At 35.6% G+C, this 27,858-nt stretch overlaps 1 protein-coding gene across 1 annotated transcript; it reads left to right on the forward strand.

Moving 5' to 3' along the window:
• The first annotated feature begins 6,095 nt into the window (after positions 1–6,095).
• On the forward strand, positions 6,096–8,559 carry LOC116139503. Its single transcript, XM_031425162.1, has 2 exons — positions 6,096–6,181; positions 6,386–8,559. Exons 1-2 carry the CDS (start codon positions 6,169–6,171, stop codon positions 8,557–8,559), a joined length of 2,187 nt encoding a protein of 728 aa, XP_031281022.1. The 5' UTR covers positions 6,096–6,168.
• Positions 8,560–27,858: the final 19,299 nt, after the last annotated feature.

The raw sequence follows: 27,858 nt of genomic DNA on the forward strand, positions 1-27,858 counted from the left end.
GCTTGCTTAAGCAATGTCAACGCTTGCTTAAGCGATCCTGCATAGATAAGCCTTGATCACTTAAGTGATAGGCGATGTCGCTTAAGCGATCAAGGCTAATTTACTTTTGTACTTGGTGTCAGAATCATCCTTCTCAAACACCAGATCGATTTAGCAATGTAAACACTCACTTAAGCGATAGCCATATAGATAAGCCGTGATCACTTAGGCGATAGGCGATGTCACTTAAGCGATCAAGGCTAATTTGCTTTTGTACTACGTCAGAATCATCATTCTCAAATACCAGATCGCTTAAGCAATGTAAATGCTTGCTTAAGCGATAACCAAATAGATAAGCCTTGATCGCTTAAGCGATAGACGATGTCGCTTAAGCGGTCAAGGCTAATTTGCTTTTGTACTTAGTGTCAGAATCATCCTTCTAAAATACAAGATCGCTTAAGCAATGTTAACGCTCGCTTAAGCGATAACCATTTAGATAAGCCTTGATCGCTTAAGCAATAGGCGACATCGTTTAAGCGGTCAAGGCTAATTTTCTTTTGTACTTAGTGTTAGAACCATCCTTCAAAATACAAGATCGCTTAAGCGATGTTAACGCTCACGTAAGCGATAACCATTTAGATAAGCCTTGATCGCTTAAGCAATAGGCGACATCGCTTAAGCAATCAACACTAATTTGCTTTTGTACTTAGTGTCAGAATCATCCTTATAAAATACAAATCGTTGAAGGGATGTCAATGCTCGCTTAAGCGATAACCATATAGATAAACCTTGATCGCTTAAGCGATAGGCGACATTGCTTAAGCGACGAAGGCTAATTTGCTTTTGTACTGTGTCAAAATCATCCTTCTCAAATACTAGATCGCTTAAGCGATGTAAACACTCACTTAAGCGATAACCATATAGATAAGCCTTGATCGCTTAAGCGATAGGCAATGTCGCTTAAGTGGTCAAAGCTAATTTATTTTTGTACTGAGTGTCATAATCATCCTTCTCAAATACCAGATTGCTTAAGCAATGTAAACGCTCTCTTAAGCGATAAACGATGTCGCTTAAGCAATCTAGTAATTTTGTGTTGTACTTACTGCAATAAGTTTAATTTATAGATCTATTTGTAAATTACCATGGTTTTTGACATTAAGCAATCTACAACTTGGCAAATATAAAGCGACTCTACAACACAAACATACAACTATGAAAGATGTATAATAAAAACACCTATTGTTTTATGATAAAAGTTACACAAGTTACACAATCACATGTGTTTTCGTATAGATTACAAGCACCCTAATAGCCTCACAACAAATAAACCTAGAAATTACATTAACATTATTGATTTAAAAGGGTATGAACACTAGATTGCTTAAGTGAACACCAGATCTGCATATACCACTAGATCGCTTAAGTGATCTGATAACACCAAATTTGCAAATTCTGTCTTCGAAGCTAATTTTCTTGATTTGCACCTAATTGATTTTAGCAATTATGTTTCTTGTGGCCAGGTTCCTTGTAAATTGAACACTTATTCTTCTTTCGAGGAACCTCACACACTGATGGAATACGCTTTCCTCTTTTTCTCCCTTTTTTCTATCTTTCCAAATGGCGAATGAATGATAATGTCAAGCAACTCTCACGACACCACCCACTGCTCTTCTAGAGGAACTAGATATATCGTTTTTGAATAAGCCAGCATATAGTAGCGAGGGGAGCAAAGTTTCATGTAAATTCTTGAACCATAATTTGGCTTATGTTGTTGTTTGAGTGCTGCTAGTACATGAGGATAGGGTAAACGTTGAATGTCAAGCACTTTACAGCTGCAAGATTTACTAATAAGGTTAACTAGGGCATTTGCACCATAGCCATGCACGGTGAACTCTTGAGCATTAAGAAGATAGGTAAACAGTGCATTTGAAAGTTTGATACGTTTTCGCAATAATTTTTTAGCAGATGAAACGTCGTAAAATTATTTGACTCCATACAATGCTCATGGAACCAGCATGATAATGTCCTCCATATTACATCAAAAAGAGCAACAATTGGAAACTCCCTTTCTGTTAACAATAATTGGTATTAAATATATGAATGATTGGCTATAGTGCAAGTATGAGATTGTTAGAGTGGGTGCCCCAAAGCCAATCAATTATTGTGAAATTGACTCTTTGTAATAATGTTCATTAATCAATAAAAGACATTTTATTCTATGTCATGTAAATCATATTTGTATGTATTGGTATATATCCTTAGGATGGTAGAACCGTGACGAGGGTATCAAATGTGTCAAATCTTGATAATGAGAACCATGTGATCACATATGGTGGCCATTCTAGAAATGTCTATAGCCCTAGTATTATTTTGACCAAGGACAGAGATAATACGGTAAGGCGAACAATCCTGTCAAAAGGCAGTGACTGATCTCACTCGTCAAGATTGTTTACCGACAAACTGGTGCAACACATGGGTGCTTGCTATAGGCAAGTTCACTAGACTGACTCACTAGAGGATTCCATATAGATGGTAACCCCAATGTTTATGGAATAATTCCTCTAACGAATGGTGGTGCATGTGATCCTTAGACTTGAGATCACCAGAGCGCCTTGTGCACCGATTGGTGTAGTTTGACACTAGCCCAACGTAGTCCTATTCAGAGCTGTCAATACAGTAGTAATTGGTTGCATCGAGGAATGCATCAAGACTATGGTGGATCGACAAATGATTCATCACTCCGAGGTACTGGAGAAGTTATCTCACGACGCAATTTAGTAAATGACAATGACACTAAATATGTGGCCACAGTGGGATTGAGTTATTGCTCAATCCAATTTATTATTCCTGTCATTGGTCCAATAACTGAATACAAAGGTATCGAGGACAACTGAGGTTGACACTATTTATGTACCTCAGTCTTGATGAGATAACAGATGATAAAAAGATTTGATTGTACGGTAATCATATCGTTGATAGGTAGCTATTTCTCTAAATCTGAATCTATTGGGTGGCCATAAAGCGTTGCTAGGGGCCAATCTTAGTCTATATTGAGTGAGACGATTAATTGGTATTAATCGCAATACTACTCATTGCCGGTATAATGAGGAGCCTACAAATCACATACTTAGAAGATAATTTAAGAATCGTTTTGTTCAAGGGGTATTTTCATCTTTTAGGTCAAAAAGGTATTTTAGTAATCTTATAGTGCAATTGAATTTGCTAAGGTTGTTGCCTGTTTAAATATATGTACGCATATTTAAATGAATTATTGTTATTAATTAAATGTTAATATATTTTATAAATATATTAACTGATTTTAATTATAATAATAATGAATTAAAAATAAAATTCTATAAGATGGGTGCTTGGGCACAAGGGTGGACTAGAGTTGGAACCATGTGTATTCCCTATAGGAATAGGGTTTCAACAACTTGCACTATATAAGTGTAGGTTGTGTCAAGAAATTGATGATCAATAATTATTCCATTATTAAAAGAAAGAAAAAGATTGCCACCCTTTACACTCTCTCCCTCACGTCCTGTGCAAAGAAAATGAAGAGAGTTTTCTCTTCTTGATTCTTTAAGGATCTTGATTCTTGAAGCCAATTAGTGGATCTAGCAAATCTCTCTTTTGTTCTTCGGATTGTCTTCTCATGGATCACCGTTCGTTCGGTTCTGCGCTAAATAGGTAGCGGAATAGATTCAAAGACATTTGAAGGAGCCTTAAGACGTGCATAAAATCTCTGATCCTCGTCTGGATTGGTATTATTTTGTGCAGAATTTTGTTTTAACATGTAAACTATATAATCTATACCTGGATCTTGGCATAAAATGAATCGATTCATCCTTTTTGAATTTTTGTTTTCTGCTGCATTGGGTAGATCGATTCCTAACACCTTATATAGAATCCGTGATGTGTTAGAGGGTAAATAGTGGCAACTTCCTTCTTTATAAAGTTGTGCCTATTGGATATTGTGCACAATTCGTTACTCTAAAGCACTATGTTAACTAATTGNAAAAAAAAAAAAAATAGATAAAGGGTATTACAGTCTTTTCATAATTAAAGTTGAGATTGTCTGTATAATGTTCGGGGTATTTATTATTTTTTGAAACCTTTGGGTGTGTCTGGTTATAAACAAAACTATGAGGGGCCAATAAATGTCTTTAATTTTGGTCTGCCCAAAAACTTTCATGACAATGACAAAATAATCATATATACTATACTTCCATCCAAGCAAATTAAAGTTTTGCTTAATTGCTTTGATACTATTGAAAGTATATTATTTGTTTCGTCTCCAAGCAATTCCCACTGTGAAATATTTTTTTTTTTTTTTTTAAATTTCAAGGATTTGATGTTATGCCTATTGTTCTTCATGTTTCAATGTTTATTTTTATGGAATATAGAAGATTTTTCATACTAATAATTATCTTTTGTTATATATACGGAAGATAAAATTATTTGTACAAACTCTCGTATTATTTATACAAACTGACATAACATATCATGTGAGTGTCACATGATATGAAAGTCTACATAATATTAATGCGCCATTAAGTTACGTAATCCTTAATATCTCATGATATATCATGCGATATATCACATCAATTTATATGAGAGTTTATACAAATAGCTTTACTCATATATGAAATGAGTCAACATGCACATGGTCACGAAGAGTTACAAAATGGGCTTGAAAGTCAAGGCCCAAGCTGCTTGACACTTGGACTTCATCACATGCAATTATGCAAATCATAAATCGAAAGCATGCAAGGGACCTGATACAAGGAGTAGAAGACAAGAAAATTAGGGGAATAAACAAAAGAAAAAGAATAAAAACTTCAAAAGATGTTAAGGGAAAAAATGGATTGATTGCTCTTGGGAGAAGAAAACATTTATGCAGAGAATAATTATCTTATCTTTACTGCTTTATATAGTATTAGTTTCCTTTAATTTAAACCATCATCAATATATTAAGGATTGACAGATTTTAAAGGATATCTCCAGAGTCGCTTAATCGATATACCAAATTGCTTCAACGATCGATCAAGTCTGGAATCCTTATTTTTCATTATCTACACCTAATCAATTTCAGCAATTTCTACCACCCACAGCTACCCACAATGCAAGAAAATCATCAAAAATATTCACTCCTTTCAACTTGCATTACATCAAACACAACCCAAAAACCTAATCCATTAAATCAAAAACAAAACCCAAACCCAATCCCTTAAATCTTAGTGGATAGAAATCTAAAATACAAAGAGGAGTAACACCAACCTAGATGAAATGTCAAGAGGAGGAGGAGGCAAAACTTCACCAGCTATTATCACTTTCAAAATTTCTTTCTTTGTGTAATAAGGAAGAAGAAGATGTAAAGGAAGAAGAAGATGTAGAGAAAGAGGAGGAAGTGGGCTTTGGTTTTGCTAAGAAGACCAGAAAGAAGGCATGTCGTTAATGGCAAGAGTGAGGCGGGCAAATTCTTTGTTTTGGGTTTGGGTTTCTTTGCAAAAAATTTGGGTTTTTGGGGACAAAATAATTTTTTTTAAATGACTAAATGCTTGATTAAGCCTAATTAAAACATGGTTAGTGATTACTTAAACTTAATCATAAATAAGGCCATTTGGTAAAGACTTTAAAACTTGATGGCATTTTAATTAAAGTCAAACTCAATATGGCTTTCTAATAGACTGCCCCTAAGTTTTGGAATAGGATATTTTACATCCTTAATTGGTAGACAACTTGTGAAAAATTATTCAAACACATAATTTTGGTATAATAACTAATATACCCTGTTGTGAAAAGAAACCAATATATGATATTTATCGCAAGATCAAACTATTAAATATATTAAATGATTTGAATTTATTAAATTTTGAAAGTTCAATAAGACATTTGGGAAATAAAAAACTTACTTTTTATTGTGTTGTCCATAATACCCTTATGATAGTTATTTTTCACAAATATCGTTTAATCATAAGGGTATAAGTTTCAATTCTTAAACTATAAGAGTGTAATTTTTTATTCTGAAACTTGGGGGTCACCTTTGTTTCACTGATCCGTAGCCTTGCCCACTAAAAACCTAGGTATAAAGTCCATAAAGCACACAGTTGACCTTCACACAGACACCATTGAAACTGGTTTCAGAACGCATAATCTACTTCGGATTACAACTGCAATATCTCTGATATGATACTCGCAGGTATGCAGTTCTTTCTATTTTTATATATTTATTTTGGGCCATGACACTTGAATGGCAACATACTGATACTCAAAAGTATGTTTCTTTTCAAATTTTCATTACAACATCATATATGAAAGGAGAAATTAAACCCCGTACCATCCATAGTTATAATCATATTTCATTCACCAAATACTCATGTATTTTGCATATATAAATTTTTAGTTGTCAGCAGCATGATCCTGGTGAAGAGGAGGATGATGATGGAGGTGCTTCCTCAAAGGTTAAGAGATATGTGGAAGAGATGGGAGCTCAGGGCATTGGTTTTGGTTAGCCTTATCTCACAAATTGTTCTCATCATTTTGGGCAATCGCAGGAAGTATAATTCTGGTCTATTGATTAAATGCATAGTCTGGTGTGTCTATTTGCTGGCAGATTCTGTAGCAACCATGGGCCTTGGCGTACTCTTAAATAATCTAGGAGAAATCTATGAGAATGGTGCTTCTAAATTTCTTGACGACAACAATGAGCTTACCACATTTTGGGCACCATTTTTCCTGTTGCACTTGGGTGGTCCTGATACTATTACAGCCTATTCTTTAGAGGATAATGAATTGTATTTGAGGCACCTATTTGGACTGCTTGTCCAGACAGTATCAGTAATATATATCTTTCTCTTGGCATGGAGTGGCTCTCATCTTTCATTTCTAGCAATACTCATGATTTTGGTTGGGTGCGTTAAGTATGGAGAGAGGACATGCGCACTTTGGTTGGCTAGCAGTGGCCAACTTAGAGACTCTATGCTCACTGACCCTGATCCTGGTCCCAACTATCCCAAATTCATGGAAGAGTTTAGTTTGAAACATGAAGAGGGGTTCTCTGTGGAGGCAGAAGAAGTGAAAGATGCTCAGGTTGAAATAGATGTATCTGCAGCTAGACCAGAGTCCTCGGCTGATGACAACAACATACTTAGAGCCCATGCCTTTTTTCAGACATTCAAGTGTCTATTCGCGGATCTCATCCTCAGCTTCCAGGATCGCGACAAAAGTCAGTCTTTTTTCCAGAAATTGTCTCATGAAGATGCTTTCAATGTGATTGCTATCGAGTTAGGTTTCATGTATGATTTACTGTACACCAAAGCAACTGCAATTCACACTCGTTGGGGTTTTGGTCTCCGCATAATCACATTCACTCTCACCTGCATGGTGTTTCTGATTTTCTTTTTTGCTGACAAGAACAATTATGTCAAGGTAGACCTTTCAATAACCTTCTCCTTGCTGGTTGGAGCAATACTTTTAGAAATATATGCAGCCTTTTCTCTATTTCTCTCAGACCAGGCCAGTCTATGGTTCAGAAAGCATAAGAAAATTCCAGTCTTAAAACCCATAATTACCTTTCTGGAACCAGTGGTTAAACTACCAAGGTGGTCTAATTCCATGGGGCAATATAGTCTTACATGCCTTTGCCTCAGGGAGAAATCTGGGCCTAACAAAATTCTGAGGCGCTTGCATATGGATCAACTCTGGGAGAAGTACCGCTATAAAACTTCTAAAGAAGTGCCCGAAAATCTGAGAAAGTTGATCTTCAAACATGGCCTGAAGAAATGTGATAAGTTTAAAGAGACAAATAGCAGAGACATATACACGAATAGGGGAATCCGCGCGCTTCAAAAGTACTATGGCGAGACTGATCCTAGTCCTTTTGATTGGAGCATTATGGAGGTTGAGTTTGACCAGAGCATCATTATCTGGCACATTGCAACCGAACTTTGCTATTACTCAGGCACTCAGGGCAAAGTTTCAGATATTTCAGATTACACAAATCGAAAACTGAGCAAGCTTCTGTCACGATTTATGTTGTTTCTCCTTATTATGTATCCATCCTTATTGCCAGTTGGGATTGGCCTTATCAGGTTTCGAGACACTCACTCTGAGGCCAGGAATTTTTTCAAAGAACGAAAGTCCAATTTTTCTGATACTCAAAGTCACGTCATTGAAGGTTGTGATCCGAGAAGGAAAAAAAGAATTGAAAGTTATGATGATAGAAGGAGAAAAAGAATTGAAGCTTGCAGAATGTTACTGAAAGTGAAAACTTATGTCCCGCCCAACAAAGTGAAAGGAGACAGAAGCAAATCAGTGTTATTTGATGCATGCAAGGTAGCATCAGCGCTGAATGAAGAAATTTCAGATACAAAGAAGAGATGGAAATTGATTAGAGATGTTTGGTTGGAGATGTTAACTTTTGCTGCAAGTCAGGGTAGAGGAAGTCAGCATGCTAGCCAGCTGAGACGTGGAGGAGAGCTTCTCACTCATGTATGGCTTCTTATGGCACATTTTGGTATGACCGATCAGTTCCAAATAGCTCAAGGCCATGCCAGGGCTAAACTTAATGTGAAATAGGGGTTTACCATATTAGTGATCTGGATTCAAGATTATGCGTAATCAAAATTGTATGCTGATGAAGCATATTTTCATAATTCTCTTAAATTAATTTTTAGGAAGACCAATTTTTATTTTAAATTTGTCTTCAAACTTGATTTCGTAAGTAAAAATGTGAACCACTATAGTTGGTTCATATAATTTTAGTCTAATGTAATGAGTCCAATGGTAAATATACATGTCAGTAAATCTTTAGTAAGAATTAACTTCTTGATATACATTTAGTCATGATTATATATATTCACCATTGAATTCATTATATTGGACTAAACTATTAGATTCATTACATTTGATTTACAAATTCGATCCAACGGTGTATATGCATAGTTTGACAAATTACAAACTATTGGATTTAATTTTTTAGTTGTGTATCCATTATGTTTGTTACAATGAAAATAAAATAATAACATGAATAGAATGGGTTAATAGAGATTAATGTTTAAATGGATACATTGGAATTCAAAAATTAGAATAGGGATATTTTTGGAAATGTAATTTAAGACAAATGAATAAGTCTTTAGTCTTAAGTTAAAAAGCCAGAAATTTTAGCTTTTTTCATTAACAGAGACATGAATGAGTTTCATCAGTCTTAAGTGATTAAACCAGAGAGTTAACAACCTTTTCCCTCCCAAATAATGGTTTAATGACATTTTTCCATCCACATGCCTTTAAAATACCATTTATTACCCAAATTTATACTCCGTTTCCAATTCCGGGCACCGTTGCGACCCCATACCACCACCATTCTCTTACCCAATCATTACTCACCAAAACCTCTCAAACCTACTCTCGTCGACCCTGTTAATCGCCGACAATCAAGTGATTAGGGTTTTGGTAACTGTCTCTCCAAAGTCATATTCTGATCAATCTCAACCAATAAAATCCAATCTTCTACCACCAAAAGACTCATCCGCCTCTCCTCTTCAATAGCCCCAACAGAATGGACGAGTTTGCTCTTTGTTCACTATTGCAATATAAAATCAAGTAATAAAATGGTATTTTGAAAGTTTGTGAATGGGATAATGTTATTAAGCCATCATTTGGGTAGGGAAAAGTCGTTAACTCTAAACCAGACAACTCATAAATATTTTAATATAAAAGATTCATAAAAAAACTTATAATTTTATGTTGTTTATAACACAACAAATCTCATTGCAAAACGTTTTTCTTCATTAAACTATCCTTTTAGTTTGAAAAACTATTTTAACTTCATCGTAATATATTTGAATAAGTATAAAAAGATTTAGGGCTCATGAAGAGGGATGTCAAAGGCATTATTAGAATAAAGAATTGATGCTAAGATATAAGGATAAATATGTAATTAACAAAATTATAAAAAAATGAGGCTTCTTTAATCCAGTGTAATAGGGAGCAAATACAACCACTCTTATGATTTTACATAGTTCCATGGGCTTAGAAAATGTGCTCTCATGTACTCGATTGGGTTGGGTTGGGTTCTTTGTAATTTAGTCAAATTATTATATCATGCCCATCCAAATTTCCGGGGGTTTTCTAATGTGAGCGAAGACAAATGACAGTTGTAAATTGCAAGTAACAAAGACCTAATATTATAATTCTTATCATTAATTAATTACTTAGCTTGTGGCTGGATGACAGGAATTTAGGTTAGCCAGAGATTTTAGTTCCAGTCCTACTAAATGATCACTATTATATTGAAAAAAAATTCAAATCGATGCATGACTAATTAAACATTATTAGCAAGCAACTCCTAATTAAGTTTCAAGTCTTTCTTTTATATTAATATAGTTTTGGTCAGCTTTGTATGAGCAAATTATCGAGTCTTTTAGATCTTTATTCTCAAAGAACTCAACAACCTGAATATAATTTTACATAAAGAAATTATCAATTTTGTCCCCGTAACTTTAGATTTTCCCTTTGTCCGCCTCATATTTTGAACACTACACTTAGACCCATCATATATGTATCCCTACTCTCTAACCCCTTTATTCATTGAACATTACTTTCAGCCCCCAAGAAAAAAATTTCACATGCATTCTCTCTGATTTGTAAACAAATTTTAAATATATTCATGAAGAAAAATCACACAAGAAAATGATTAAATTTAATTATTTAACTGACAATATTACACTTATAACCCAATCTCATAAACTTTCTCTCACAACTCTGACATAACAGTTTGCAATTAGTCAACTTGCAAATAGGTTATGCCTACTTGTTATAGGTCTTATCTGTCCAATTGCGAACTGATCAATTACGAGTTGTTTTATTGAAATTATGAGAGAAAATTTATAAGATTGGGTTATGAACTAATATTTATTTATTATTTAAATGATGAGAAGTGGTCTTTGTAAATTTAATCAAGTCAAATTATTATATCAATTAGGCAAATATTATACTTTTTTATAGGGTTAGGTTTTAGCTTTCCGATGTGAACGCATGCTAGTGACAAAGACAAAGGCGTCCCACATGCAATTAACAACGACTTGTCAATTGTCATCAGCCTCTAAGTTTCATTTTTTATTCCGAGTTTTATGGGTCTTTAGGGTTTAAAAATCAAATGTTACTATTCCAAGATAAGGCTGTTGGCAATTTCAATTGCACCCTTAAAACGGTAAAACCTCACTTACTAAACTACCTTCTATTAAAATTTCAAAATGTGGGTGTTAAAATCTTGAGAAAACTCAAATCTACATACAAAGAGTAAACAAAAAATAGCTCAAGGCCATGGATGCCAGGTCTAAATTTAATGTGAAATAGTTGCAAGGTTTCCCATATTAGTGATTTGGATTCAAGATTATGTGTAATTTCAGTTTTGTATGCTGATGAAGCATTTTTATAATTCTCTTGAATTAATTTTTTGGGAGACCAATTTTTAATTTGTCTTCAAACTTGAATTCAAAAATAAAAAATGTGAACCACAAAGGGTTGGTTAACGTCATTTTGGTATAATGTAATGAATCCAACAATAAATATAAATGTCACTAAACCTTAATGAGAAAGTCTTGATATAAATTTGGTCATGATTATTGTAAACGTAAAAATCTACCTGTACGGAAAAAGGGGTCTGATCCCGTGAGGTCAAGGCCACTAGCGATCTGCTGCACCTGCACACGTAGAGAAACACACGCTTGAAGCGAACGGGAAACACCGGGGTGGTGTTTGCCGTAAGCACTCCGACGCTCAAGTCAGCAAGGCTGAAAGGAGCTAATTTAGTGAAGGCTAAGGAATAAGAGATTACCGGAAGTCTAGTCGGGGACTGTGACTACGGCGAATCAGTGAAACTCTCGTGTGAAGAGTCTCGGGTGTGAGGGTGTAATGTCGATGTCCCTTGTGAGAGGGCTGGCCTCTGTTTATATAGTGGTCGTCTGGTCTCCCAATCTTGGTAGAAGTAGGAGTCCTAGTACGACTCTGATGCAAACCCTAGAAGAATTAGGGTTGTGGTAAGCTGTCTTACCAGTGTCCGTATAGGAAGGTGATTCTGATTAGGAGAGTAACTCCGAGTAGGAAAGTGATCAGGAATAGGAAGGTGACCTTGAATGGGAGATTGATCAGGAGTAGGAAAGTATTCTGAGGGGGTTGTGGGCTTTGGATTTGTCCATGGACCTAGGACATGGGCCAGGTTTGAGAGGCTTGTGCCCGCTCAGTTTGGGCCGGTTTGTTCCTCATGTTAGAAGAGAACTAACATGGCTTAGGCCTTTGCAGGATTGGGCTTAGTCCTTCTTCGCTAATGGTCCTTTTTCCCTATTTGGGCCAAGGACGATTTTTGGCCCTAACAATTATATATATTTATCGTTGGATTCATTATATTCGACTAAACCTTTGGATTCATTATATTAGACTAAAATGACATTTACAGAGTTATACAAGAGTTAACTCGAACCAAAAGATATATAAACATCATATTAGATAAAAATATACCTTACGAAATTTAAGAAAATCACTTTGTCCAATTTGGGCTTTAAGTTAAATTAATGGGCTTTAGTTAATAAAGTGGGCAGTTAAGTAATAGGTCTTTATCTAATTGCAACATTGGAAGTAACACTTAATTTTCTAAATATTGTTTCAATTAATTATTTTTTTTGTGATTTTTTTTTTTTTAATAACAATCCAATAAAATTTAACTTTCTTCTTTCTTCCTCATTAATATGTGAAGTACTTTTATTTTGTATTTTCAGAAAATACAGAACCTTGTTTTCTCCATAATCCTATACAACCCAAAGGTAACAAACATCTTTTTAGTATTTTAACTATTTTAAAAATTCATTTATCAAATTACATTGAGTTCTGTTATTTTAATGTATTTGTTTAAATTAAATCAGTAAGAATATCAAAATATTATTATTCTCTTTAAACTCTTTTTTAAATGTTATTTTGGAAATAACATTTCCAAATCTTGAAAATATTAAAAAAAAAATTTGTTTGAAAATATAGTTTCTTTAAGATCTATTACAAACTTGCCAATTTTAACATCTATTCATGTGTTATTTACAATATAAATCATTAAAGAGGATCTTCTTTACCTTTTCCCTTCTCACTTTTATGAAATCTCATCATATAACAGAATATACTCTTATTTGAATACCTTTAGTAAATCCATTAAGATTATGCTTTGTTACACAACTTTGATTATTTATGGGACACATCAGTCTCGACTCTGACAACCATTTGTATAGGCTTGTGAGATAATTGAAATCCTATCATCTGCAGCAATAAAGGCTGTGCAAGTAGGTGTTTTGGGGATTATTGTCTCCAATCACGGCTAGATTATTCTCCTGCCACTATTCTGTACTTGAAGAGGTGATGACTATTAGTTTTACACTACCATTAACTCTTCTATTTATTTGCAAGTTCTCATGAATTTAGAATGGATCTCAAAACTTAGTAAGGTGTGAAGGGTCCTCTAAACTGATAAATACAGATGCTACACTTGATTTCAGCTAAAGGTTAAGAGATATCAGCCTGCTGACGATTAACATGGATGCCATATTAAGCAATGGATGGATGGGTGGAATGCACTGTGATCATTGATTTTATCCTCCACACTCTACAATTATTCCCATATTTGTTCTCCAACTGATTCAACAGTTTAATTTNTTCAGTGTCAAACGTCTCTGTTTCTTGTCAAAACGTCCTGCAAAATTCAGAAAGAAAAAAGCAAATAGAGAAGAAAAGATGAAAAGAAGACAAAAAGTACCACAATAATGCATTCAAACATGATAGAAAATGTAAAACGGAATCTTTTACTTTTGCTTTTCGAATTATGTAATTTGTCTGGACCTCTTGACTAGAAATAAAAAAGTTGCAAACATAATAATAGCATATCAGAATATCAATGGTAAATAATCTGGAAACCCTCGAGCTTTGGCTGAAAATCCTTATCAACCACAAGTTTTGGAAACAAACAACATAAAAGCACCTGATAAAATATAAAAAAGTTGCAAACATAATACAGTAAAACCTCTATATAGTCATAATAGTGAATCAATTAATTTTATTATTATGAGGAGATTATAACTTAATAGAGGTGTGGTAACAAAAATTTCTTTATAATTTATATTTTAGTAGTACAGTATTAGGATTTCAATTGATGCTTTAATTCTATTAGAATTTCAATTCAGTGCTTCAATTGCCTACTTTTGAAGCGGATAGAAGATTATGTCTTAAAACCAGCAAAGATAAGTGTCCTTGATGAAATTATAAATGTAATTGCTGCATGGTCAAATTGACGTAAAGCCACAAACTATTGTCAATTGTTTTAATCAATAAAAAATTATGCAACAAATTAATGTGAAGCCACATATTATTGCCAATTGTTTTAATCATTACCAAATTAGGGTGATGAATTATAAGTTATAAATGAAGTGGATGAGGATAATCAAAGAGTCATTGTAGAATTTAGTGATAAGATTCGATAACTTCATTATACTAATCGAGTAAATATTATTAATTTATGCTTTAACTAAAAAAGAAATCATTGCTACAATTAAACAAGAAGATAAATAAAATAATCATGAGGATGATAGTACGGAAATACAAAAAGTTTTATGCAAAAAAACTCTAAACATATTTGAGAAACTATAAATATTGGAAAAGGATGCTATTGAAGTGAACACTAAATACGGTGCCGCTTTACAGTTAAATGAAACGCAGAGTATTGGCCTGAGTCATTTGTGCATCCTGTCCATCTAATCTTCAAAGATCCAACGGCTGAGGCATTTCATTGAGTCAACAGTATAAAAAAGGTGAATTGTTCACTGTGCATCAGATCTCCTAAACAAGGCAACTGCTTAAGATTCATGCAACGCCCTAGCGACATCTTTCGCAGTTTACTTAAGGACGTTATCCATGTGGACATAGTGACACCTTCGTAGTAAACTATCTTTAATCTCTCTAACTTAAAGGTGGTTCCAAGTATTCAAGAGCTTTGAACTCACCTTCTTTATTCAACCTCTCAGTATCTTCATATTTTTGAAGCTCAGACGCAGTCCCAGAAGGTTTTCCTTTTTTTTGAGTTCTGCCTTTCCATCTTTAAAAATTTCTTTCACATTTCCAATCATCATATACTAAGAGACCCTTGGAGGTGAGTCAAAATTTCAGACATTCGAGGACACTTGCTTCAGCAACATGATAATCATCACTTCAATGAATTCGCTCAATGTTCGAAGACGGTTAATCTCTCAATTCCTTTAGGTATGTAAGTTAGTGAAGTCTCATTGTTCACTAAATGCCTTAAGTTGACTAATTTTCCAATCCCTTGGGCAATTTTTTGAGATTGGTGCATCGACTGAGCCTAAGGTTTCAAGTTATATAACTCACACAATGTTTCTGGCAATTCTTCTATCTTTTTATTACCAGCACATAAAATACCTCAAATGCACCAACTTTTTAATTCGTCTTGGAACTCTTTTATTAGCTTATACCAAACGTGTCATGTTTTTCTCAAATCCAATGTCCTCAAACATGTAAACTTATCAAATAATTTGCCTAGATTTACATCAATCATATAATGACCACTAGTCCTCATCACAAGCTACGTAATTTTATCTGCCTATAAAGGACCTAGGAAATGAGACCCCATTTTCATACATATCATTAAATGTTGAAAATTTTTATCAGAGTAATGATCTCGATTCAACGGAACCAGGAATCTTTATAACAGAACATTCCTCTGCAAGAGACACAGCAAAATCATGCACTATATATGTATCTTGAACTTTATTATAGACCATCACCATCATTTTCTGGAAAATCATAAAAAAGGAGTGCATTTTTAATGTTCAAAAACTTTTCTCCAATGACTTCCATATCTTCTCTTCCCGTCACCTTAAGAATATTTTGAGCCATCCATACTTGATTATCGATCTTTCTCTATCTCATAATTTTTCGGAAAGATAGCACAATGTATCAAGCATTTCCTCAACATGGAAGGCAAATTTAGTAGCTCAATGATAGAGGTAGTCTTTCTACAGATTCTTCCTTATTCAACATGCTCAAGACATCTTTCCACTCTTTAATCGTTTTTTTAAGCCCAAGAGGCCTCTTAAAATATTTACATTAATCGCAAGCCCATACAGTACTTTCTTATGATTTCTGTACCAATTCTCGAAATTTTCCCCTCTGGAGCCTGGTTATCAATTACTGAATTTTGCTTAAGCAATAACAGCAATCTCTTCCGACAGCTGACGTAACTGAACTTTTCGTGTGTTGTGCACTTTAACATATCTGTGACATCCTCACATGTGTTTTAAAATACGCTTCCTTTAGAACCAGAATCAAGAGAGGTAATCAAATCTTGCCAATAAATTGCTGATTCTTTACCTTCATTTCTCATCATCAAGACAGAGAGAATTCTTTCCTTCTTCTACAAATTGACTTATGTGATTTAACACAGTTCCAATTCAGTTAACTTGATTTAGCCCCCTTAGAGATTCAGAGGATTGTTTTGGCAACTTTTAACTTATCTAAAGGATGAGACACCGATACCCATATTCTTTTCTCGATGGCATGGTTTTGACGGTGTCATCATTAAACACTCGTTGAGCGAAGATTGTCTTACCATTCCGTTGGCCCTTCTATAGAAAACGAGATGTTTGATTCTGAGAATTTGGCCTAGTACCCTGATTCTACAAAACATCTATTTTTCCTACATTTTCTTTTATCTCCTCACTCTTTCCATATACTTTTGGTTCTATTTTATTATCTTCCTTCCCCTGATTTCCTTTATCTACCATATCAACAATATTTTATCTTTCTAAAGTTTCTCTGTCGCCCTGCTTCATGTTGAGGCTATTAATAACATTTCCTAGTGTTTTGCTCAAACTTTTTATCTTGAAACCTATCTTACATCGCAGAAAAACACGTCTATAATGATGCAGATATGAAGAGTTATTGAAGTTACTACCTGCATTCCCAGGAAAGGCTTCAAAGAATTCTGATCAGCTTCCTGGATCTGTAATTTTCCAGCCGCAGTTTTCCACTTATCCAATGCATCTTCTACATCATACAACGTGCCTTTAAGTTTGTTGAACTCCCGCCAACAGCATCGTCTTTCTTACTCCGCTACCTTGAATTCAGCATCAGCAACGAGATTTTGAATGGCGAGCAAATTTTTGATAAATTTGAAGACTTCAACCACGTGACAGATTGGACCCCTTCTTCTGTTTCTTGATGAAGGATCGAAGTCATGGCTGATGATGTGAATCACCCATTTCACCATACTCAGATATTGGTTAGTTTTGGTAATTGCTTACAGAAATTAAGACGAGAAAGTGGATATCATTTGTTGTACTTATATACATTCGTATACTATACTTCCCATCCAAGCGATTAAAGTTTTGCTTTGGTACTAGTTAAGTATAATATTATGAGCATTGCTATCTGCACTAATGAGATTGTACAACTCTAAGTCTAACTGATGTGGCAAATGACACCTCACCTCCACTCACTAATTGCCACATCAGTTTTCCTAAATTATTATATATATATTTTTTTTTTTCAAATTTTGAATCAGACTCCCTGAATCAGATTCATTCTGCGATGCAAATCCCCTCATTCTCTACTCTCATCTCACAGTCAATGTCTCAAAATTTCCCAAAAATTTCTCGATCCTATCCCAAATTCATTACAGCTGTGAGGCCCAAAACCAAAGCCGAATCTTCTTTCCATGTCTCGCCAACGCCGCCGCGCCACGCCTGGCAGATGCCGACAAACCAACAACGTCCGTTGTTCCACGCCTCCCGGAACCGCCGCGTCTCGCCAAACCAACGGCGATCGTTGTTTCCATGCCTCGCCAGATGCCGCCATGACTCGCCTCACCAATGCCGCCATGACTCGCCTCGCCATTGCCGCCACGCCATGCCTCGCCTCAGTCAGATTTGATGTACTCCACAGTAATTGAAGCACCACCTCAGTCAATTTGTGGTGGAGCTTATAAAGAAGCTGAAGCCTGGGTGGTAGTTTCTGGATTGCTATTTGAGACAGGTTTGAGGTGTGGATATATTGTATAGTTGATTTTCATTTCAATATATATATAATTGAACGTCATATATAGTTGTAAACTGCTTGTCAGATAGACTTGGAATACAATTTAAGTCTTAGTCAGCCAGTATTGGATGGGACTATTAGCTTGGCAAAATATTGGTTTGATACCATCACTTATCGTTGTGCAAAAATTAATCTGTATGATTTCTACAATTCTCAGGCAGCCAATTACGTTTCCTTCAAACTGATGTGCAATTCTACTTCCTTTTTATCTATTCAAGAATCTAACATTATTGTTATAGTGATTACTCTCTCTCTCTGCTCTTATCTCGTCATGACGAACTGAGTTGTAAAACCTCGCCATGCAGGGTTTCTGCTGCTGCAACTAAGAGATCAGGGAAAGACAGTGAAGGTAAATTGCTGGTTTTCTACGTAATGTTTTGTTTTTGAAATTTGTTGGATATGATCCAGTCCATGTTCCGATTGGTTTCAGCTTCAAATGGAACATCTGGAAAATGGATCAGATGGGTACTAAGAGAGACCGTGTGTGCCAGATATATGTGTGATATGCCCTGAGCATGAGTACAATGTTTTTTTGTCCCGCAGTTCATTAGTATGTTTTGTGTTATTATATATACTGCTGATTGCCTATTTGTTTGGGTTACAATGCCATGTTGCAAATTCTTAACTATTCTGAAGACTAAGAATGGGAGTATATGGCCCATTTCCTAAGCCTTCAAATTCTAGTTGGTCAGAGACAGGTTAGGTTTGGATATATTGTATAAGTTTGATTACATGTTATGATTAGCATTATTTCATACTCCACAGAATCACACCCCCAAATCCTTGAGTGTCTCAGAACAGAGGGAAAAAAAAAATAGGAATTCTGAATTGCTTTTTTGCTTTTAGCTTTTATAAGCCAATTAATATATGGTTTGCTTGTTTGATTGGTTGTTGTCTAAACTCCAGCTCTAGCTAAACTCCATTTTTCAATTTTTGCAGGTTCCAGGAGATTGCTGCATTTCGGGTAGTTTGTCCAGTTGAGAGATGTTGCTTTTTGCAGTGTGTAAATTCAAAAGGTTGTTGCAGTTTGATGGCTGTCCAATGTGTGTTTGCTGATGGGAGTTTTCTACAGTTTGTGGGGCTTTTGGTTGTTGGTTACAGGATTTTGGTGGGTAATGCAGTTGTGCAATTTGTAGAAGGTTGTTGCAGTTGTATAGGCTGTCCAGTGTGTGTTTGCTGTTGGAGTTTTCTGCAGTTTGTGCAGCTTTTGGTTTTGGTTACAGGATTTGTGCGGGTAATGCAGTATTTTGGAGGATTATGCTGTAATGTGTGTTGTTGCCGAGGAAGTGCTTATAGCTTGGTCAAAGATGCAGCATTTTTTTTGCAGTTTCTGTTTGCTCTTTCCGGGGAGTTTTGCAACTGGTGTAGCTTGTGCGGGTGTGCAGTTTTTGAAGCTGCTGCAATTGTTCTCTGCCTTTGGTGCTGTGTGCAGTCTTCGGGTGTCTGTTACAGCTTGTGTGGTCCATGTTGTTTGTGCGTTTTTTGTTTTTGAGATTTCCTTCTAGCTTGTACAGCTTTTGTAGTTTTGCCCCTTGGGAATGCCCAATTTCTTGGTTCTAAAGGGAGTCCCTTTTCCCAGTTGTAATTCTTTTATTCTTGTAAAATTATTGGGTTTACCCAAAATAAAAGTAACTTATTAGAATATAATATGTGTGTGTACATATTGGAATTTTTTTGTGTTTTCTTCCAAATATGGATTAGTATTTACTATCACAAAAAGATTGCAAGATCATCTATACAAAGATTATGCCCCCAAAACACTGCACTAATCCCAGCAAATGCAGCATTGAAGTTGCAACTCCGAACACCTGCACAAACAGCCACTCTTCTAACAAACATTGCCCTGCACAGCTCCAAACTTACTTCTGGGAACTGCAAAAATGCAGTTTTCTGCTGCTGCATCTCCAAACAAAGCTCTCCAGAATCCTTTGTTTGGCCATCACCAAAGCCATCCACCACACAACAACCACATACCCAAATATTGCAAGACAAAACAAAGTTGTAGCACCAGAACACCTCAAAAGCAGATCCCACCACACAAAACTGCACTAACTCCAAAAATCTATAAATTTCCAATACTGCAAAGAACAAATGAAGTTGCGCACCAGAAAATCCTGCACCAACCCAATAGTCTCCCCTGAAATTAATGTTAATGTTGGAGACCTGCTACAAAAAAAAAAAAAAAAAAAAATACAGCTAATAAACATCTTAAACAATATTAAAAGTTAATTCTAGTTTGTTCCCGAACCAAACATGCATCATTTATCAAGTGCATCCATGACACTCATTCACATCACTAGCATATGCAGGCACCACTTAACCTACCACATTAAGAGAGCAAAAATATGGCAGCAACAATGAAACCACACACAAGCAGTTAAATACATACACATCATTTTGATACATGATTTTTATAAGAAACTAAAGAATCATAAGCACCTGGAGTTGCTGCCCTTCAGCTGATGAACATGAGCGTCCAACTTCCTGAAACTCAAGTTCGTTTAATCCCTGTGCAACATACAACAGAAACAACCACATGTTTTTCTAAAATAACAATCTTGGGCTACATACATTTCTACAATTCACATGTAACATCAACTTAGACAAAGAAACATAAATGAATTACATACCTGAGTTGCTTGATTAAATCCAAGTGTGGAGACCAGGATTCAAACTCATAGCCACTTCTTCTTGTCGCTTTTCTTCCCTTTTACTGTACAACAATTTTTTCAACCTTCGATTGTTTTCTTTGAATGGGGGAACGACCTTTGCTACGAACAGCCCGTGGAGTAAGAATATTCTACTCCCTTCTTTCAAAGTATCATCACCCCTTCGCAAATCATTCTACTATTACTGACAGTTTGGTCTTTTCTCAATCCCGACACTTTTATTTGACATCAATTTGTTCTTCTATATCATTGATAATTTCTTCACCATATACAATCATCCTCTTCTTGATGCCAATTCTGCTACAACACTAAATAATTAGATAACTCATCAAATCGTTGTCCGTCAAGATTGGTGCTCCAACTATTATAACTTATCTTCACTTTGGTATGGTGTCTGTTTTATATTTTTCCTCCACTGTCTTAAAACGTACTTTTCTGGTACATGAAATTTGCTTACAATCAATACCACAATTGCATGTCGACATAAAATTCCTCTAAACTCAAACAATCGACAATTGCAACGACATCACAAGTTGCTTCATCAAAGCAAACCAACAAAGGAACACACGGGAGTCTCTCCAACCAAAACATCTTCTTCTATTAGATTCCATATAAGAACCAATCCTTTGAAGAAGATAAATCACAATAGACCTTGGCAGCTAGCTCTTGTTGAAACTCTTTGAATTTTGCAGTGGTATATGCACTTGGAATTGTTTCTCTCACATAGCATAAGTGTTTATGCAAGGGATCCTGATTTGAAAGATTTAAAATCAGCCTCCCTTTCTTTTTCCACTTTATCACGCAATGCATTCTCAATTGTTCCACAAACTGTTTTAAAGTGGTTTTGAATTAACTATCCTCAAGAATGCATGCATATACTTCCACTGCGTTGAGTAGTCGACATACTGCCCAAAAGTATCTTTTACAAAAGCCGGCACCCAACGTCGTCTTTCATTGTACAATCCAAGCAACCAATCATTGTCGTGAAGGTTGTATTTCATCATGAACCCATTCCAACGTTCTTCAAACTCCTCACATGTCATGAATCATACACGACATTTTGCAAAAAACTTATCTGTTCATATTGACTATAACCTCTAAGTTTTTCAGGCAATCTTTTCATTATATGCACAAACACAATCATGTCGGTACAGGAACACAGTCTCGATTGCATTTTGCATTGCTTTATCTTGATCAGTGATATTGCTTTAGGAGCGCAATTCACATACATGCAAGCCAGATTGAAAAAAAGCCATACAATGTCTTTGTGTCCCTCGTGGAGATTAACACCCACAACCTAACAGTATCGAATGACCATGAGATTAACCCAACAAAACACCAACGGCATATCATACTTATGGTCAATACGTAGTGTCGAATGTCACAAACATCACCGAACTCTTTAAATGCAGCCCTACTTTCTTGCATCCACCCATAAAACCTTCTTTATCGACCTCTTCATCTAAATCCATTATGTAGAAGAATTAGAATTCTCATTTTGCATTTTCAAAATGTTTTTGGATTGCAGAGCATCTCCAACACCAAGTCGTACCCTCAAACTTTTTCAATGTAGTCCTACAATCTTTCTGTAGGAAAGGTAAATTCTCAGCACCGCCTGCTTCAACTAACATGGAATGAATTTTTATTTGGCCTAATCCCAGCCCTGTCATTCACTTCACTTTCTCTTTACGTATGGTTGTATATTCGTTGCTTCTTTGAAATATCTATTTTTGGTAGGACTACTGAGTTCATGGTTATGATCAAACACAACTGAACATATTTTCCATTTGCTGCAACGTACAGCTGCACCAATTCGAGCCTACAATCAGTTTTTGTCACTGGAGCATTTTAAAAGCATTTCCGGGGTTACTGCGTGCTTCCCAACAAGAACAGCTAGTGTCGCGTTTGTACCCTCATCCTCATATCCTCTACTTTGAAGATCGTATAATACCTTCGAAACCCATTTTATTTCCCATAGCTTTTGTAGTTGGACAAGATTATCAAGCGAATCAAAAATCTTCCAACTTAGCCCCATTCCTCCTCTGCACTTCTTGTACTTCCATTTCTTCAAAATGATTATCCTAATTTATGATATTATAATAGTCATAATTAAAATATATAATACAACAAAAGGATAGGAACATACCATAAAAATTTAAAATCATATAATGAATAAAAAGAGATTACCAACAAAATATTACCTCCACAACATTGAATGAGAAGAAAGTTGTCTGGATTTTTTTCACTACACTCTTCCATCTTTGGAACTTTTGATAAAACCCAAGACCAAGTTCAAAAAAGCACAACCTGCAATAAAAGAAATAAATTAACAAATAACTATTTTGCAATGAATAGTCCAAAAATTGTCAAACCACAACATAAGCAACGGATGTTAACAATACAGCTTTTTTATTTATAGCATTTATCATGACTCCAAGCTTCTATATTGTTCTTAGTTAGTTAAAACTATAGAAATATACCATGAAGCAAAGAATGGTTCAATCTTATGGGTTTCTATTTTGAGAGCTTTTTTTTTATAAATCCGCAGATGAAATGACGGGTGTTGGCGGAAGATGATGGTCGGTGCTGGTGGTGGGACGACGGCGGCCGACGCTAGGGTGGAAGACTGCAGGCCACGGTGGTGGTGGTAGAGATACACTAATCAGTCAGTGGCGGTCTCTGTTTTTTCGTTTTCAAGTGGCGGGTTTCTGTTTTTAGTTTGAAAGAGTTTATTCATTTTGAATTTTTTTTTTTTTTTTTTTTTTAAGGCTTTGGAGGAACTGACGTGGCTATTAGCCACATCAGTTAGTACTGATTTGTACACTCTCATTAGCAGGTACTTTATTTGATTTGGAAATAAAAAACTTACTTTTTTGTTGTTGTCTAATACCCTTATGATAGTTATTTTTCACAAAGGTGTGTAAGTTTCAATTCTTAAACTGTAGTGTAATTTTTATTCTGACTACGGTCCCTTTGTTTTCTACCTTAGTGTCCACTAAAAAACCTGTATAACAAAAGCACACATTTTCTTACACCAGACACCATTGAAACTGGTTTCAGAACGCATAATCTACTTCGATAAAACTGCAATATCTCGGATATGAATCTCACAGGTATGCAATTCTTTCTATTTTATTTTTATTTATTTTGGGCCATGACACTTGAATGCAACATACTGATCTCAAAATATTTTCTTTTCAAATTTTCATAACACATCATATAGAAAGGAGAATTAAACCCGTCCATCCATAGTTATAATCATATTTCATCCCAAATACTCATGTATTTTGCATATATAAATTTTTAGTTTAGCAGCTTGATCCTGGTGAAGGGAGGAGGATGATGGAGGTGCTTCCTCAAAGGTTAAGAGATTGTGGAAGATAAATGGGAGCTCAGGGCATTGGTTTTCTTAGCCTTATCTCACAAATTGTTCTCATCATTCTGGGCAATCGCAGGAAGTATATCCGGTTATTGATTATTTATGTCTGGTGTGTCTATTTGCTGGCAGATTCTGTCGCAACCATGGGCCTTGCGTACTCTTAAATAATCTAGGAGAAATTATAGAATGGTGCTTCTAAATCTTGACCACAAGAGCTTACCATTTTGGGCACCATTTTTCCTGTTGCACTGGGGTGGTCCTGATACTATTACAGCTATTCTTTAGAGTAATGAATTGTATTTAGGCACCTATTTGACTCTTTGTCCAGACAGTATCAGATAATCTTTCTCTTGGCATGGGTGGCTCATCTTTCATTTCTAGCAATACTCATGATTTTGGTTGGGTGCGTTAAGTATGGAGAAGGCCAGCACTTTGGTTGGCTAGCAGTGGCAACTTAGAGACTCTATGCTCACTGACCCTGATCCTGTTCCCAACTATCCCAAATTCATGGAAGAGTTTAGTTTGAAACGAAGAGGGGTTCTCTGTGGAGGCAGAAGAATGAAAGATGCTCAGGTTGAAAATGATGTATCTGCAGCTAGCAAGTCCTCGGCTGATCAACAACATACTTAGAGCCCATGCCTTTTTTCAGAATTCAAGTGTCTATTGCGGATCTCACCTCAGCTTCCAGGATCGCGACAAACAGTCTTTTTTTCCAGAAATTGTCTCATGAAGATGCTTTCAATGTGATTGCTATCGATTAGGTTTCATGTATGATTTACTGTACACCAAAGCAACTGAATTCACACTCGTGGGGTTTTGGTCTCCGCATAATCCACTTCACTCCACCTGCATGGTGTTTCTGATTTTCTTTTTTGCTGACAAGAACAATTATGTCAAGGTAGACCTTTCATACCTTCTCCTTGGCTGTTGGGCAATACTTTTAGAAATATATGCACCTTTTCTCTATTTCTCTCACCCCACCAGTCTATGGTTCAGAAGCATAAGAAATTCAGTCTTAACACCATAATTACCTTTCTGGAACCAGTGTTAACTACCAGGTGGTCTAATTCCATGGGCATATAGTCTTACATGCCTTTGCTCAAGAAATCTGGGCCTAACAAATCCTGAGCGTTTGCATGGATCACTCTGGGAAGAAGTACCGCATAAACTTTAAAGAAGTGCCGAAAATCTGAGAAAGTGATCTTCAAACATCCCCTGAAGAAATGTGATAAGTTTAAGAGACAAATAGCAGAGCCATATACACGATAGGAAATCCCCGCTTCAAAGTACTTGCGAGACTAATCCTAGTCCTTTGATTGGAGCATTAGGAGGTTGAGTTTGACAACATCTTTCTGGCACATTGCAACGAACTTTGCTATTCTGGCACTCAGGGCAAGTTTCAGATATTTCAGATTACACCATCGAAAACTGAGCAAGCTTCTGTCACGTATATGTTGTTTCTCCTTATATGTATCCATCCTTTTTGCCAGTTGGGATTGGCCTTATCAGGTTTCGAGACACTCACTCTGAGGCCAGGAATTTTTTCAAAGACGAAAGTCCATTTTTTCTATAACCCAAATTCACGTCATTGATCAAAGAAGAGAAAAGAATTGAAGCTTGCAGAATGTTACTGAAAGTAAAACTTATGTCCCGCCCAACAAAGTGAAAGGAGACAAAGCAAATCAGTGTTTGATGCTGTGCAGGGTAGCATCAGCACTGAATGAAGAAATTTCAGACACAAAGAGAGATGAAATTGATAGAGATGTTTGGTTGGAGATGTTATTTGCTGCAAGTCAGGGTAGAGGAAGTCAGCATGCTAGCCAGCTGAGACGTGGAGGAGAGCTTCTCTCACTGTAGTGCTTCTTAGGCACATTTTGGTAGGACCGATCAGTTCCAAATAGCTCAAGGCCATGCCAGGGCTAAACTTAATGTGAAATAGTTGCTTATCATATTAGTGATCTGGATTCAAGATGGTATTCAGTTTTGTTGCTGAGAAGCATTTTTTAATTCTATTAATAATTTTAGGAAGACCAATTTTATTTTTAATTTGTCTTCAAACTTGATTCGTAAGTAAAAATGTGAACCATATGTTGGTTAACATATTTAGTCTAGTAATGAGTCCAAGGTAATATACAGTCAATAATCTTTAGTAAGAATCTTGATATATTTAGTCATGATTTATATATTCATCTTTGGATTCTTATATTGGACCAACCCGTTTCATTAATTAGATCAAATAATATTTGACATTTACCGATAGTGTATATGCATAGTCCTAATATTTAAATCAATGCCCTGATTAGATATAAGCACCATATTTTGATAAAAATTAACTTTTGAAATTTAGAAAACTAAATAGGTAATTAAAAATAAAAAATTACATGAAACTCAACTATTTTATAGAAATCACTTTGTGCAATTTGGCTGGTTAACATTAATGGGCTAGACTGCAGTTTGTGTGCTTGTTTGAATTGGAATTTATCCCAACAAGTTGGAGTTTAACAACATCCATCTCCTTTTCTTCTGTCACCCTATTCAGCAAATTTTTCCTTTTCATCTTCTCACCATGTACATGCAATGGTCCTACCGTCATGTCAAACGTCCTGCAAAATTAAGCGAGATTCAGCAGAAAAAGCAAATAGAGAATAAGAAAAATGTTGACTTTTCAACCACATAAGCTTGAAGCTGTCTCCCTACAGGTAAATATTCAAGAAGAAGAAGTACAAGCGACTGTCTAAGTGCCCATGATTTGATTGTTGTATGATAAAGTTAAACCTTTGCTGCTGTCGCTTCGCTTCTCGAAGCTCCTACTCCGCCTCGAAGCCTCCTCCTTTCTGTTACCTTAAATCTTCTGAAGCCATAATGGTAAGTTTTTCATACTTATTGAACTGATATGTTTCCTTGTATGTACATTGAAACTCTTTTTTTTTTTTTTTTGGTTTAAAGGGATCAATTCCAGGTTTTATATTACTCATCTAGAGCCTGACCATGGAATGGGTTGCTGCCAGATGCAACGCTGTTCACTTCTATCAATTATATGTACTTGGCCGTTCTTGAGCTCTTTTGATTTTGAATTAGCAGAACGCTTCTCTCGTGTCACTTATCTATTCATTTATGTTTTAGAAAATTCATTAAGATTATGCTCTGTTACATGCTTTATAATCATGGGAATACTTGAATAGGCTTGTTTAATACTTAAGTATTCTATCATTTGCAGCAATAAAAGCTGTGCAAGTAGATGTTGCTGGAATTGTTGTCTCCAATTTCTCATAAAGATAAAATGCATCTCAAAACTTGGTAAGGCTGTGGACTACACTTGATTTAGTTTAGAAGGTCAAGAAAAATTAGCTTGCTCAGGTTTGATTACGTGGATACTATCCTAATTAATATATCGGGATTAGATCATAAACATTTGAACAAGATTTACATATAGCATTACCCTTAACTTGCAGGTATTTCATGTTGTTGAAGCGAAATTCCTATTCTAATGGCTGGAGTGTGGCGAGAAAGGATGTTTTCAAGGCCTTGGCCCCGGGAGCAAAAACTGTACTTGTAATTCTCCTCCTTAAGTTAACAGCTGGTGCCAAGATTTTAAAATCCAAGAAACACTTATGCTTGAACTGTTAGCTCCAGAAATTTTGTTGCTACTGCAGATTGGAAGGCCTGTTATCCATGGCCTGGCTGCTA

This window comes from Pistacia vera, unplaced genomic scaffold, assembly GCF_008641045.1.
Source record: "Pistacia vera cultivar Batoury unplaced genomic scaffold, PisVer_v2 Contig351, whole genome shotgun sequence".
NCBI classification, from domain to species: domain Eukaryota; kingdom Viridiplantae; phylum Streptophyta; class Magnoliopsida; order Sapindales; family Anacardiaceae; genus Pistacia; species Pistacia vera.